Source organism: Rhinolophus sinicus, chromosome 14 (genome assembly GCF_057876585.1).
Source record: "Rhinolophus sinicus isolate RSI-liver-muscle chromosome 14, RSI-T2T, whole genome shotgun sequence".
Lineage (NCBI taxonomy): Eukaryota > Metazoa > Chordata > Mammalia > Chiroptera > Rhinolophidae > Rhinolophus > Rhinolophus sinicus.
In genome coordinates this window covers 165,849,248-165,865,336 of record NC_142514.1, presented here as the reverse complement: position 1 = coordinate 165,865,336, position 16,089 = coordinate 165,849,248, and the positions used below count along the sequence as shown (strand labels likewise).

Genomic DNA, 16,089 nt, shown 5'->3' with positions numbered 1-16,089 from the left:
ACTGTTTCCTGAAGCCCAAGATCTCAGGGAATTCCTGACACTAAGTACAAACTGGTTTTGAAGATCTGAGATGAAGGGATAAGCTTTTTCAAGGACAGCAGGTTTTCATTTGGTATTCAGAATTCACCTTTAAAGTGTCCTACCTGATTTTCAAGGATGATCGGCAAATATGGGTTAAAAAAAAAAAAAGTGAGGTTGTGAACGTTTATTTTAAAAACTCAGAATCAGATAAAGAAGTGAGCTAACGTGCAAGAGATCTAAGTAATTTTCAAAGCATGGAAGTTTGCTATTTTCCCAATAAAGTTCTGGTCCCCAGTGTCTAAAGGCTATCGGTTTAAACAAATAACATAGTATCCTCATGATATTGGTATTTTCAATTTTAAGGGTAAGTATCTGATAACAGATGATATTCAGATTAAGAGTCTGGCGGAACATTCCAAGTTATATATGGAGCCGAAAGAAATCAAATACCACTCTCTATTCTTATGTATAGATTATTTTATTGTAAAAATGTAATAATTACACATCAGTCTGTTGTAAAATCAATGTTGTATTGGCATAAATGAATTCCAAGTTTAAAAAAAAAAAATTGGTTCCATTCCAAGCAGAAGAAATAAGCATTAAGCCGTAATGGTACTGAAGTTATTTTCAAAAGATGCTAAGGCAATTAAATGCGTTTTTCCTATAGAGAACTTAGGAAAATTAAAGTTTCTGGGTGGATTATCTTTATATTTTCTTCTTATATAACTACAACCATATTTTTATATTACCGGCCTTGAGATGATATGCAAACATACTAATTCCATCAAGATTTTTTCTTATCGAATTAAATTATATTTCTGCTAGAAACTTTCATTCTAGTCATTTTAAATGAATAATCAAACCAACTACCGAAAGCAATTACATGTTTCTTTTAAGTGACTGTTAAGCCTTAGCCTTCATCTTTCCCCTAGGGAAACAGATTAAAAGCCATTGTTAGATTATTTGCTATAGAAATCTGGATTATCATTCTAAAGACAAATGCTTACACTGGCGCATCTCACACAGTAGAATCTTCTATTCCGCGGTGAGTGGACTGCGCGTGTGAATACTGTGCTTTGTTGCATAGGCGCCAGCCCCCGGCTCCGACCCTCACAGGTTGGCTTTCTCCTTTGCAGCCAGGTGAGAGCCATGCTGTACAAAGGTGTGAATCGTGTTCTGTTTTAAAAGAACAAGACCAGCAGACTAATCAACTCAGTTGGCAGGAGCAACCTGGTAGTTTATCTTAGCTTTAATGTGCACGCAAATGAAAATAACAACAATTCAGAATGCATTCACCTGGAACTATCTTATATTGGCCAGAGCTAAAATCAAGAGTATATGTTTTACAGGTGAGGAGATATAAATTCATTTATGTCTCAAATGAGTTTCTGAACAGCTGCTTAAGCAATCGAATAGTTGTCCCTGAGGAGAATCAGTCCAAAAGGTCTGCCCCAGGACACACGCCCTGCCTCGGCCAGGCTGCTCTGGGCTCACCTTGGGTTTCTCGGCGTTGTATTTGTCCAGGAGAGCCTGGATGCGGGCCCCGTAGTCAGGATGGACGTCAGTGAAGTTCTTGACCTGAAAGTAAATGTAAACATTACCCGAGTCCCTAGCAGGCCAGGCCCCAGTGCTTGTCTCACAGTGTTGCCTCTAAAGGAGGAACAACGCTTCCACAGAAAGACCCACACAGTGATGAAAAACAAAGAGTAAGACTGGGGCCCCGTGACAACTCTGACATGTACTGAACAACCTTGGGTACATCATTCACCTGAGCACGTCCACCCCTCATAAAATGAATAAGATAATTTCACCTACCTCATAGAACATTATGAGAAAAACACATAGGAGGTGAGATGCACTGACTACATGGAAAGAGCCGACCTCACAGTAACTCAACAAGTTAGCGATTTGTATTAAGAAATGTGCCCAGACACTGCCTGAATCTAAAGTATACAAAGACATTGCTGGGCAATTCCATACCCTTCAAGCAGGAATTCCCAACCCTGGGCTGAGCCCAAGCAGACAGCAGAAAGAGGTGGGGTGGCATGAACCCACATGAAGCCTTACAGCTTCAACATACTCGTATGTGAGAAGAATGCCAAGCGGCCTGCCTAGCTCTGTATCTTACAATCATTCTCATCAGTAAGATTAAAACCTGCCCCAGCTATCTCACAGAGCAACTGTCTGGCTCTCTGTTAGAAAAGGCAATAAATAAATAGTGCCACAAAGATTTATTTTTATCGACACACACACACTCATAAAAGATAGTTACAGACACAGAACTTTGCCTCCAGAGAAAATGCCCAGCCCACTGGTACTTGTCTCCAGACCTTTGAACACATCCCAGACAGCTGCTAGCCCAGCTGCCCCTATGAACACAGAAGCAGCAACCAAGAGACAAGGAAATAGTGAAGTTTCCTATATTTACAAGAAGCTTACTCCTGTGGCAGGCCAGGAAACCACAAGTGAGAAAACTTCACACAACACAATGAGCTGCCATCAGAAATAGCCAGATATCTTAGTTCAAAAGTTCAGCCTGACTTTTGGAAGCAGCTCAGTTCTCACCCCTGAAAACACGCAAGTTTCTAGTTGCTTCTGAAGGAGGGAGGGTCAGGGGTCATGACATAAAGTGGTTAGACAGGCTTCAAATCTAAATGTAAGAATGTAATCTGTATTTTGTATCATCTAAAGTCAAAGCAAAATTGTGACGGGACCCCATTTTGATATTGAACATTGCTGCACAGAACTTGGTCGCAGTCAAATTAAACAGCATAGGAGAGAGTTCACCCTGAACTCAACTAAATTATTACACACTGGACAAAAGGCTAAGGATCAATGGATATACCATATGCGTTGGAGAGAAAATAACCAGAGGTTGATTGGGGCTTAGTTCTCATTTTCTTAAGTCCACTTAGCTCAAGTAAAATAGAAATAGACACTTTTAAGGGTTCTCTCACACAGCTGCACTCCCTTCTCAAGCCAGCAGATGTCATCCTTCAGCTTCTAAAATATCACTCACCGCTTTCTTCTGGATGAAAAGCTGTGCGTCTTTCAGATGGCCAGCAATGTTCTCACACAGGCGTCGCCTCTGTTCTTCATTCAGTACGTTCGTATAGAATGCCCGCACCTGCTCATAGAAAATACAGTGTGCAAATATATGGTGATGGAGGGATTGCTGCCTGGGTGGTGAACACACAAGGCGATATATAGATGATGTAATACAGAACTGTACACCTGAAACCTATGTAACTACTAACCATTGTCACCCCAATAAATTTAATAAAAAAAAGAAAATACAGAGTTAAACTCACCCAATATGTGACTTCTGAAATGAAAAAGTGAGATTTCTCATTTGTATAGGAATGAAAAGGTTTTAGAATTTAAGAATAATTTAAAATTATAATTGAAACTGTCATTTGTGTTGAGTTCCTCACTTTGTTTTGTTTTAAGCAAAACAGGAAGAAGTCAGTTGTTAACTGCTATTTAATAATGTCCTTTGTAGTCACTGCTAATAAAGCTCTTATAAGTAAAAGCCAGTTTAACCTACAATTAAAAATCCCACCCCACTCTTAATACTGACAAGTCCAGATGGTGCAAATTATCAAATGCAAACTTAGCACAACACAACTTTGTTCAATTCACCCAAAACCACAGAATGAAAAAAAACAAACCTAATTCATTAATATATAACCTTAGTTATTCAAAAGCCAAGATTTCTTGGAGAAGATAGATAGATATTAACAGTGATATTTGCCTTAGATTATTGGGTTTACCTCTAAAATTAATATCATCATTAGATTAAAATGAAAAATAGGAGCTATTGTGTTTCCCCGAAAATAAGACCTAACCGGAAAATAAGCCCCAGCATGATTTTTTAGGATGACATCCCCTAAACATAAGCCCTAATGTGTCTTTCGGAGCAAAAATTAATATAAGACCTGGTCTTATTTTTGGGGAAACACAGTAAGTATCAAGTGTGAGTCTAAATGGTCATTACTCATTTCTGAAAACAACCATTTCTAGGTTATAGGTATAATTTTATTCCAACATTTCATTCATCTATTCATTCTTTCTTTTCTAAGTTATGAAAGAAGCTATAACTTTTTTTAACTTAAGCAAAGTTTAAATCTGATATGAAAGTTTAAAAATCAGACTTTGGATATTAACACAATCTAATCAAAGTACTGCATTATGGGGATCTCCTCAGATCTACCTCCAATTCACTAATTCTCTCTTTAGCTGTATTTAACATATTGTTTAAACACCTACTGAGTCACTGTATCTGTTGGATTTTTATTTCAAAGATTGCATTTTTTGTTTCTAAAAATTTCTATTTAGTTCTTTTTCAAATCTACTTGTTCTTGTTTTCTTATGTCCTATTCATCTTATAGATAATATTCCTTTCTGTATCTCCTTAATGTTGTATATGTGCTTATTTTAAATCCCTCTTATTCTATCAGTGCAATCATTTATTGCATGTGCAATCATTTACTGCATGTGCAATATCTCAGGGCATTGGATTTCCTTGTATGTATTGTAATTTTTCTATGCGACTCATCTTCAACACAAGTTACCTTCTGCAGAAATTCCAAATATGTATGAGCTGTGAAGGTGTCTTCACGTGGTGACTTTTTTTTTTTGTCACCTATGCAGAGGCCTAACAAGGTTCACAGATTCACTTGTTTCTCAGTTCAGGACTTCCATATGGTTCTAAGTGGGACAAGAATGCAGGGACCACAGCTGAGCACAGTATAGGAAAGGGATCCCAACTTCTCAGAAGCAATTGCTTCCATGTAGAGTCCACATGCTTCCAAGCTGCATCTTCAGTCTGGTGGGTAATTTTTCCAATGAGATGCCAGTTCCTAGTTGTGGTCATTATTTCAAGAGCTCAGTTCTCTCTCTCTACAACACTAAGTTTAAGGCCTCAACTCTTAGCCCCTTGGAGGCATAAAATATTAATAAGATGTAAATAGGGTTTGGTTACCCCCATGAGATATACACCTTCAATGTTCATACACTGCTATGATTCCTTTTTCATTTCTGGAAACTGGAGATTGAACCTTCTTGTTTATTAGCTCAACTACATACTTTTTAATTGATATTTTTAGTCTAATATGTCATGTGTGAGAATTAGAAGAAAGACCTCCTACGAATATGTCACTTCAATCTACCATCTTGAACTAAAAGGAATTTAGTCTTGAAATTCCATTCGTGTGCTGCTGCCAACTTGCTCATGAGAGCAGGTTGTCAAATTTTTAGGAATTCTGTGAGTGACTTAAACACGGCCATGATTAAAAATTAAATTATATAAACTTACAATTAAATAACATTACAAACAAAAGTAATAAATCCTTAAAACACGTCACTTCTTAATTAATACGTATTACCTCTGTTCTTGAGGACATTTGTATTTACTTCATCTCTATGGTGGAAATACTATAATAGTGGGATAATGAACATCACTTCCCAATGCCACAGGTTCAGTGACATCATGCCGGTAGCTTAAAATCAGCTCCAGGGAGTATTTTTCATCCTCATTCTCACAACACTGGTATGATCAGTCTTTTTAATTCTAGCCATTCTGGTACATATGTAGTGGTATTGCTTTGTGGTTTTATTTTGCATATCCTGGATGACTAGTGAGGTAAACCATCTTTCTATATGTTTTTCGGCTGTCTGAATGTCCTCTTGTGAAGTGCCTGCTCAAGTCTTTTGCTCATTTTTCTATTTATTTGTTCTGTTTCTTTCTTATTGTTGTGTAGGAGTTCTTTATATATTCTGCACAAGTCATCTGGTAGATGAACAGCAAATGTATTCTCCCACTCTGTGGCTTGCCTTTTTAATCTCTACATGGTGTCTCATAATGAAGAGTTCTTTTTTTCTTTTCATGAGCTACTTTTGATAATATCTACTGCTCTGTTTCAATCCACTAATCCTCTTTTCAGTTGTGTTTAATTGAACTAAGTTCTTAATTTCAGTTGTTGCATTTTCCAGTTCAGTATGTCCATTCAATTCTTTTTGCATAAAGTTCTCTTATTAAATTCTCCATGTTTTTTTTTTCTTGAACATATTAACCACAGTAATTTTAAAGTCTATAATATCTGACAATTGCATTATCTGGGTCAACGGTAGGTTTGTTTCTATTGACAGCTTTTTTACTCCCCTCTTGGTTTTCAGTCATAAAGTCTTATGTGTTGGGTATGCTGGCAATTTATTATTGAATGCTGGACATTTGTAAATAAAACAACAGAGAGAGATAATTTGAGGCCCTATTTTCCTTTGAAGATTTATGTTTGCTTCTGGCAGACAGTTAGGACAGAAAGAAATTGCTTTAATCCAGTCTGAGATTGAGCTGATGCAAAGCTGTGCCTCAGTTTTTGTGAGGGAAAGCTTATTTCAGGTTTGCCATTATTCTTGAGCGTGACCCTTCAGGGATTCCAACTGAAAGCCTGGGAGGTTAACCAGAGGCCTCTTCCTTAGCAGGCCCTGAACTCCAATTTTTATCCCTCCAGACCCATGAAAATGCTGTAAACTCTGTTCAGCATCTTGGTCAATGCTTACAAAAGTAACAAATGCCTCATTAGGAAAGAAAGAGCCCTAATGCCAAGCTCACATCTCTGCATTCCTTTTCTGTCCAAGATCTTGGCCCCTCAAATCCTTATTGCTCTGTTAGCTCCCCAACGCCTTAAAAAGCAGATGCTTTTTGTATCTTATCTAGCTTTCCATGTTCTCCATGAGAGAACAGGTCTGATAAAAGCTAGGCTGCCATAAGCCAAAAGTGGAAGTCCAAATGAGTCTTTTTTTTTTTTAAGAGTATAACTCTGGACCTTCTTCATTTCCCATGAGACTTATAGTCACAGGATTATGCTATAAACCTGTAAGCAGTATCATGACTGCTCAAAAACATGACTTCAGTATAGCGATAAGAAAATATCTCAATAAAATAAGAATGATTATCTAATAAGCTTTAATGTGTAAGCAATAGCTTCATTATCTAATTTCTGCAGAGTTTATATTGGCTAGTTTAATACCGGAATAGACCTCATGTAGGCAAAATTCTTTGAGAGGCAGGAATTGTATTGTAATATACTTGGTATCACCTGCATATCCAGTATAATGCAGTTTCTACAAAAGGCTTTTCAGGATTTGTTTAATTCCATCTAAATATGGTTTATATCCTACAACAAAGTAATTTCTTTTTTATGTACACATATATATGTATACACATAAGTGCCTTTCAAATCAATATTATCTTCACAATCAATTCCTGTATTTTAGTATATTTTACTTAGAACCCACATTTATAAAGTGAGAAACTAGAAATAGGTCCTAGTCTCACTTAAATACTAAGTTTAATACCAACTACCAAAGCAGAGCTCTACGACAACTATAATTTTTAACTTTATTCTTTTCTTGTGTGTGGTATAAGTTGCACTGAACACATTAAGGAGGTGGCAGCCCTTCAAAGTTAAAGGGTGTCTTTCAGTGCATCTACGTAGGAGCCCACAGGTCATGGGAAAGGTGGGCACTTGACCCGGGGCAGTTAGCTATGGGCTCGCCAGAGGCAGTAATGCGACCTAGAGAGAAAAGATTAGTCAAATCAATCTGATTTCCGCTCTCCAGAATCTGATACAGAAGTATTGAAAGAGACAAAAGATGGTTCCCCCACACCCCCCCCCCCCAAAAAAAAAAGTAATATATGGAGAAAGAAGCCATCCAGAAGAGTTAGGCCATGGTCACAGCAAAGCCACAGCCATGTTAAAACAGAAGCTCTGAGGCAAGGAGGAGAAAACAGAAGGACATGGTAAGAATAAGCAGCCCGTATCACGTAAAAGCAGAGGCAGACAGATGAAGACTAGCAGCGTCACGGGAACGCTGGGCCCTGCAGGGAAAACACCTACCCTCTTGCTACTGAGGCTCCGAAAGTATTTTGAATCGAGTTCTAGTCCCTTAAATCTAGGCAGTCTTGCCCAGATCCTTAGGTTTGGCTGACGTAAGTTTTACTCGCCCATTTCTTAGATTTCCATGAAATCACTTCTTCCCCAATGGGCCCCCACCTCACCCCTTCAATAAAATGTGGGGGAACTGAAATGAGTCCTATCTTGTACTGAAAGGGCACAAGTAACACAGCTTTTCATCTCCATCTCACAATGGGACTGACTTATGATTAGAGAGGTCTCCCCTAAAGTCAGTCACCTTGAAAGGGGGAAACCAGCAGACACTGACACAGAGTGGTTCAGCGACACGCACGGCAGACAAGGAAGTCGTTACCTGAGAGACGTTATCATCACTGGCACTGTTGTAGCGCCGCACATCCCCAGAAGAGGGGACGCTATGTTCCAGGGCATACTTCTGCTGCTGCTCGGGAGCACTGAAGCTGTTGGGGTAGTAATTGGGGGCACCACCTTTAAAGGCAAACCACACAGATTCACTTAGGGAGACAAAAAGGGAAGGAAGTCTGCAAACAATGCAACGTGAAATACATTCAACGTGTCTACGAGTATGTATACACACATACACATACATACACATGCGTGCCAGGAATATGTTATTTTTAATGTGCCATGTTCACCTACAGGCAGTACTCGGATTCTTAGCGAATACTGCCACCTCCCAAATGCTCGCATGGGCTCTCTCACTCTGTGTCTTGATGAAGAGATCGCAAATTCCCTCTGAACACGTCAAATGGTCTAACCTATAAAATCTTCTGATGGTGACCGTACAAAAAATATATATATAAAGGTTTGATTTGACCCCCACAGAAAATGAGGCCCAAAGACACATTTCAAATGTGAGGACTTGACATGGACTCAGGCTCAAGCCAATACTGAAGCACAACATTCTTGGGAGCGAATAAAAGTGCTAGCTCTGCACCTTCGGTTTACAGGCACATAAACTGGGACTGGAAAGGTTAACTGCTGCAAAGGCACACGGTAATTAGGGGTAGGTGTGGGATTAGAACTCTGGGTTTTTTGTCTCTTCCATTCCACCACATACTATATTCCTATCGCACAACTCTACTTCACTTTTCCTTAAAGGTTTTTAGGATTCTCAGTGTATCTCTCCTGTATTGACTACAATTTTATTCAATTCTAGCTTCACTTCTACTTCCCTCCACAAATACATAAAAAAGGAACTTTTAAAACTGTGCTATGTCTAGTATGTCAGCATTCTGAACTAACAGAAAAAAAACAGCAACAAATACAATCAAAACATCTTTCATAATTTCTGGAAAAATATACAAAGCCTTTTTTTTTCCATTTTGGCATATTTGTTTTCCTAACTATACTCTGCTTTGGCTAATAATAGCAGAAGCTTGAATTATATGAACACACACTGCCTAAACAGAAGGAGTAGCCTAGAAACATATTAAGTGGTTTGAACAAAGCAATCTGGGTTGGAATTTTACCCAGCACACTGCCAGAATAGCTTACTCAGAGTGGATAATCCAGAAGTGCCTGATGATCACATTTTCAAGGTACCAAGTGCATGTGGGCAGAGGGAGTACACCACACTATTACGGAGCCCAGCTACTGGCCCAAGAATTTCATTCCACGTCAGCCATGTCTATATGAAAAGCAAAATGTGCCAATAACTAGCAACCACTGTGGTTTTTCTGCATTAATTCGCACTTTGAAATGTGCCTATTTGAGTAATTTTTAAATTTGATTTCCAAATAAGCTCTGACCTTTACTCAAAGAGGGAGTTGTCTTCAAGTCACTCGCTACTGGGAAAAACTAAGCTCTTTTATCGAACTCTAAGAGCACAGCCCAAATGCTCTAGTTTTAAAATGAGGCAAAGGGTGGTTAAACCTTTTTTATAGTTTTTTCATATGTATGCCACTACAGTGGTAAACATGAAGCAATTAATTATTAATGGATTCAAAAATATACATTAACCTCTAATAAGTCTCAATAACGAAAAGACCAAGAAATACGAATGGAAAATAAAATCACTTTAGAATAAAAATGCAGCAGACAGACACAGGAAGTATCAATTACTTTGAGCAATAATACATCCTGTAACTCTGTAAACTCAGAGAGCAGAAATATTGTAATCATCTGATAGAATCAGTTAGTGGGCATGTAAACTTGTTAATAAATATGTGGAAAAGGCTTAGTGAGAATGGTAACAAATGCAAGGCACAAAATTATTTACACAAAATAATCTTAAGTGTATAAAAAATATTCCCAGAAAAGACTGGCAAAAAATACAGCAAAATATAACCCTTTGGGTGTTGGGACTATAAGTTGGTTTTTCTTATCCCTTAGTTTCCAAATGGGCTTTAGGGCACATGTATTATGTTTATCATAGGAAAATTAACTTTGTTGGAATACAGACATCTAGGGCTATAAATATAAATGTTAGTGAAATTTCTGAAAGGATCTATGTAAGCAACCTATTACTAAAACACATGTCCTAAATATGAAAGTTAAAAAAACTAAGATCTATGCTAAACTGGAATATTAAAAGGAAAAAACATAATCAAGCATTCTCTAATTAGAACAATTAGCAATAGAAGCTATTGGTACATGGCACCAACAAAAAGTAGTTAACAGGGGGTAAAATAACATAAATTTGATAAATGAGCTCCAAAAACCAAAATGCAGTGGGTCTCATCTCACCAGCTGATTTACATGAATTCAACTCATTCACTTAAAAAACAAGGTGAGGGAGAATGAATCCTTTGATTTGCTCTATGTCCCCTATTCTAACCTACCCCTCACCTCCAAATTCTACATAGCTAGGCTTGTTCCTCCACAGCCCAAGCAGAAGTGTAGAGAAATAAAAGACATGAACTCTTGGCTTTTGGACGTCCAAGATTCTAAGTCGTGGTGATTTCAGAGTGATTTAAGGAATAGTCCCCTTTGTGAAGAGTCTCCAAAACCTAACCTCTACGATGGATCCTACTCTACTATCTCCAGAGTGAAAGGTCTTTCTCCCAGCCTTTCACTATCAGATGGATAGCAAGTGAAATTTGAAGTGAAAACTCTCAATGAAACATATAAAATAGATAAAAGGATGGAGAGTCCTCAGGCAGCTTAAACCATCACTGCTGGGCAGGAAATACGCAGTTGGCAGTCGCGTCTGAGGAGCACCTTCCCAGAACAGTAGGTCCCGTGGGGTGAGACTGAAAACCACTGGCCTGCCATCCCACCCTTCCGCTCAGCAGTGCCCTCTGCCCTCACAGGGGGAGCCAGATGTCTTAGGCCTACCCTGGTTGTCGAACATGCACATGGGGCCGTCACGCTGGTAGTTGGCCACTCGAGCACGGTAGGGACAGTTTACAGGTATCTGAAGATAGTTGGGTCCCAGGCGGTGGCGGTGAGTGTCAGGATAGGAAAAAAGGCGACCCTACAGTCATAAATGAAACGGACACTGACTGTGTGTAGTACCAAAAAGAAACAAATTTCCACAAAACCAACTGTATAGGAAATTACACAAAAAGACAACACCCATATTACAATCTGATTTATGTCAGAAAGCTCTGAGACTTTGTAGATATAAACAAAGTAATACACAAAAAAATCCGTGGTTCAAAATGACGGCCCTATAATGGCACAAGGTCCTGAATCAAAGATTAAATTAAGTTATATATTTCCCAAGGCAGAATGATAAGCATTTTGAAATTTCTTTCAGTTAGTGTTGAAACAGAAAGGTTTATGATTAACTCTGCATTAATCTTAGTATCCAATTATTTAAATATTCTCATTATTTAAAGCTCTACTCTATGAGCAGTTTTCTTTCACTGTTTTCATTGACCTTGAATCTGAAAGAATATTCTTATAAAAATCAAGTTGAATAGGGCAACTTACGCAATAATTTTGTACCAAATCACTCATACCAACATGCTTAAGTCTCACGCTTCCAGTCTCACTATTCTGTCAATAATTTGCTTTTGGCTGAGTGACTCTACCGCACATCATCATTTCAAATAGCCTACGGTAATATTTAGATGACTGGTCATATAGCCATGACTGAGACCCACCTGTAGTTTAGAAGCTGGTTTCCTCCTTTAGATCAAAATGGACTAAGCTATGCTCTAAGTGTGCCAACAGGACAGAAGATACTATTGAGCCACAAGCAAGCAGTTCCTGGATATAGCCTCTATCATGTAATTCCGGTTTTGTGTCACCTTGTGTTTATAAGGCAACGCTACCCCACATACAGATAGAGAGCCAACGTTGGGAAATGGACACAGCAAGGCTACCATGTTTCCCTGAAAATAAGACCTAGCCAGACCATCAGCTCTAATGCGTCTGGAGCAAAAATTAATATAAGACCCGGTCTTATTTTAATATAAGACGGGGTATAATATAATATCCAGTCTTATATAAGACCAGGTCATTATAATATAATATAATACAATATATAATATAATATAATATAATATAATATAATATAATATAATATAATATAATATAATATAATATAATATATAATACTGGATCTTATATTAATTTTTGCTGCAAAAGACGCATTAGAGCTGATGGTCCGGCTAGGTCTTACTTATTTTCGGGGAAACACAGTATACCCTGACAGCAACTAGGCCTCACCCAAGGCCCTGTGCCCGAGCCCCCTTGCTGGTCCTGGCCCAGAAAGCAGAACAAAGTTCTCCCACTCGGGCAATCAGGACACCATCTTCTCCATTCCTGGTAAACTGCAGTCTGAGAGTAAAGGAAGGCTGCTTTACATCAGGTACTCAGGAGACAGTCTCTCAGTGACTTACATTCTACTACTGTGTCTTTTCCCCAGGCTCCGTCTGGCTTGCCACTTGGAATAACAAAGCCTTACCATGTATCACTGTGACCTGCGGAAAGGTGGCTGAGAAGACTGTCCATGCCTGTACAACTACTACCACCCTGGGATGCGCAAGTTCTCATCAGAGCAATTCCAAAGTCCTGCTAACTAGCTCTCCACTCCCAGCCCCTCCTCCAACAGTGGCTCCCCACACATTCCTGCCAAAATAATTTTCCTAGGGCCCCATGCAGACTACATTACTTACCCACTTAGAAAACCTTAACCAATTCCTCACGAGTCGCCCAACGGCTAACTACGTACCACGTCCCTCCCGGCACGGGCCGGAACATGGTTCATGCATTACAATTCACAGCTCAAAGACCTAAGAAGCTGTAGGGAAAACCAGGCTAGGAACTGATATCCTGACTGAACCTACTAAAGCTCTTTCAAACACTTTTTTAAACTCTATTTTAAAAAACTATAAAGACAGAACACACAATTTAAAATATGTGTTTGCCATAATTGAAATTAATACTAATAGAAATTCTATGATTCGTTCATATACTTCAATTCACTAATAGAATTATAGGATTTCCATTTATCATCCTTTTTCCAGAACTCTCTTTCTCACAGTTTCAATGAGATGCCCGACACATTAGTTTTTTTGTTGGTAGAGAATATGTATGTATTCGCTGTATTTGCTGTGTGGTCCTTTTCCCGGGGCTTAGGCCTCCATCCAATGCCCCAGTGCTCTTCTAATTGGAGCACTCAGTGTCACTCACTGTGGTCCCAGAGACCCATGGTAACCCTGGATTCTTGTGAAAAGCCTTTGGGTAACCTTTTATTCCTGAACCTGTTCCCTCAATACCAGGGTTATACAGTCTTAGGTCTAGCCAGGACAATTTTGTGCCTTGGCAAAGGCAAATCCCATAAACTGCTCCTGCTCATAGTTCAGCTCCCTTCCAGCACCCAGGCAGAGGAGGCTCGGGACTCAGGGTCACGTTATCTGGCTTCCTCTGCACCCCGGTTCCAATGTGAGCACTTCTGTTTACCCTCTGTAATCGTCTTGACTTCCCTTTTCTAGTCCCAACCCCAGTTCCCTCTTCTTTTTATCACCAATCAGAATGATTCTACTTGATACAACATACCAGATCACATTTCTCAAAACTGAAGGAAACTTTTCTTTTCCTAGAAAGGACAACTGTACACACTGCTACTCAAGCGCTGAGGTCCCTTCCAACATATGCTCAGTGTACCCAATCTTATTTCTTTCCTTTAGGAAAGAGCGGACTGTTTACAATTTAAATATACCCGACACCATCCACCTCTGTGTCTCTCCTGATGTCCCCCTCCTGCCCCATTTGACCTCTGTGGAAAATCAAAATCCTGTCCATCTTTCAAAAGCCATCCCAAATGCTACCTCCTTCTCGAGACTTTGTCATCGTCCTCCTATCAGACAAGCTTTCTCCTGATTCACCACAGCATGATGCCTTACGTTATAGTTGTCTTGTGTTTTTGTATCTGTTATAGCAGCCAGGATGGTCTATCACACACAGTAAGTAGATAGGTATTCAATTTATATTAGTTACATTGCACTAAAAACTCATAGAAAACTTATTTTCTATAAAAGTCTCAAATGTTCCCAATGTCAAAGCAAAAAAGTTATTAAATAAACAAGGGACTCTTAGCTTGCCTTCAAGGAGTGACACCTGAACTGGAATCAGATGCTTACATAAGAGCCATCAGTCCCTGCAGTTTGATCTAGGGTGTAATCTTTAACTTTTGTTTCATCGTCATAGTCCAAAAAATGCAAAAGATTGATTTACTCAATAATTATTAAGCTAATGATTTTCCTACTGACTTCTAGTCCCAAGAAGATTTTTCACTCTTTGTACTCTTGAAAGAGCAAAATGGAAAGTGAGAAAAAACAAAGTACTGAATGCCTAGGAACATTACCAAGACAAATGGTTAAATTAACCCACTGCTTTTAATCACTGAGAGCACAAATTTAGTTTGGAAAAATCATGTCCGGATCTCTTTTTATAGATAGAAAAATTCAAGCATCACCACAGAACGGGAAATGAATAAAGTTATGCCGACCAAGGCGTTATAATCAATGAATGATATTCCCTCCTGTCAGCTACAGACTGGACAAAGAGTGCTTTACTCTGCAAATACCTGAGACATTTCTAATACGATTTTTTTTTTTTTAATTAAGAGACTAAATGTCGAAGTCTTAATCTATGGAGGGACTTTAATACGAAATTTGGTTTTTACTGTGATACCCATCTCAAAATGTTTTGGTCAGTCCCACAGGAACTACGAACCCAGATGAAAGTTTAAGTGATGTTCTAGTTAATTCTTCATACAAAGACCATGCCAAATTACACTGTGTATGTGCGCGCGTATGCACACGTGCAAGCAGGCACTCACACGCACTACCGCCACAGTACCTCTCAGCCCCCCAGGTTTACCTGAAGCATTTTGTCAGGGCTGGGTTCAATGCCAGGGGGCATGTTGCTTGGGTCAAAGGCCAACTGTTCAACTTCAGCAAAGTAATTCACTGGATTCCGATTCAGGACCATTTTACCAACTGGGATAAGAGGATAGTCCTTGTGAGGCCAAATCTAAAAATAACGGCATAGTCCCAATTACAAGACAACCAATTGAAGGAAATTAAAGTACCCACAAAAATGCCAGCTTTCAAATATAAGGAAACCAATGATAGTAAGTGAAAATAATAATGGTGAATCCAATAAAATGATAAGAACTTAAGGTGAATGCATTGGTTGACTCTTTTACAATAGTAAACGGTAAATACTGACACTTTCCCTAGGCAAAAGTACATCATCTTTACAAAATTTGTTCCTTGCTAACAATATATCAAGCCCCCTAGATGACTGCAATGATCTTACCAAACAGGAACTGGTGAGCATTCATTCACAAGCGAGGACACTCTAAAGTGGTACCCCTGCAGTTTGTACGTGACTTCCTTATCATGATAAGTGCTTGACTGGAAATTTGTTAAAATTAGGTACGAAGAGACTTAAAACAGAAAACAATTTAGTCGTTAACTCACTCACCTTGGTAACATCAAAGGGATTAAATGAAACTGTTTCTGCCTGTTTAAAGGTCATGACTTGGATGTAAAAAGTCCAGGAGGGGCAGTTGCCTGTGGCAATGGCATTAAAGAGATCCCGGAGGCCATAGTCAGGATCTTCCTGGGCAAGTTTTGCTGCCTCTTCAACTGAAAGGTTTTTGATGCCCTGGTCAGTCTACAGAACAAAAGAAAGAAGTTCAAGCTGAAATGTTTTTGGAAAGATAGCA

The 16,089-nt window shown here is 38.9% G+C and overlaps 1 protein-coding gene across 1 annotated transcript in view; it reads right to left on the bottom strand.

The window, feature by feature from the left end:
- Window positions 1-480: 480 nt before the first annotated feature.
- The window catches only part of CAT (catalase), a 28,673-nt gene continuing 13,064 nt past the window's right edge, over window positions 481-16,089 (bottom strand). Inside the window, exons 7-13 of the mRNA XM_019738543.3 lie at window positions 15,846-16,037; window positions 15,237-15,389; window positions 11,238-11,376; window positions 8,293-8,426; window positions 3,041-3,148; window positions 1,516-1,599; window positions 481-1,197 (exon numbers count right to left, since the gene is read on the bottom strand). Of these exons, the coding sequence (XP_019594102.2) occupies window positions 1,132-1,197; window positions 1,516-1,599; window positions 3,041-3,148; window positions 8,293-8,426; window positions 11,238-11,376; window positions 15,237-15,389; window positions 15,846-16,037 (876 nt within the window). The 3' untranslated portion in view covers window positions 481-1,131. The remainder of the gene's footprint in view (window positions 1,198-1,515; window positions 1,600-3,040; window positions 3,149-8,292; window positions 8,427-11,237; window positions 11,377-15,236; window positions 15,390-15,845; window positions 16,038-16,089) is intronic.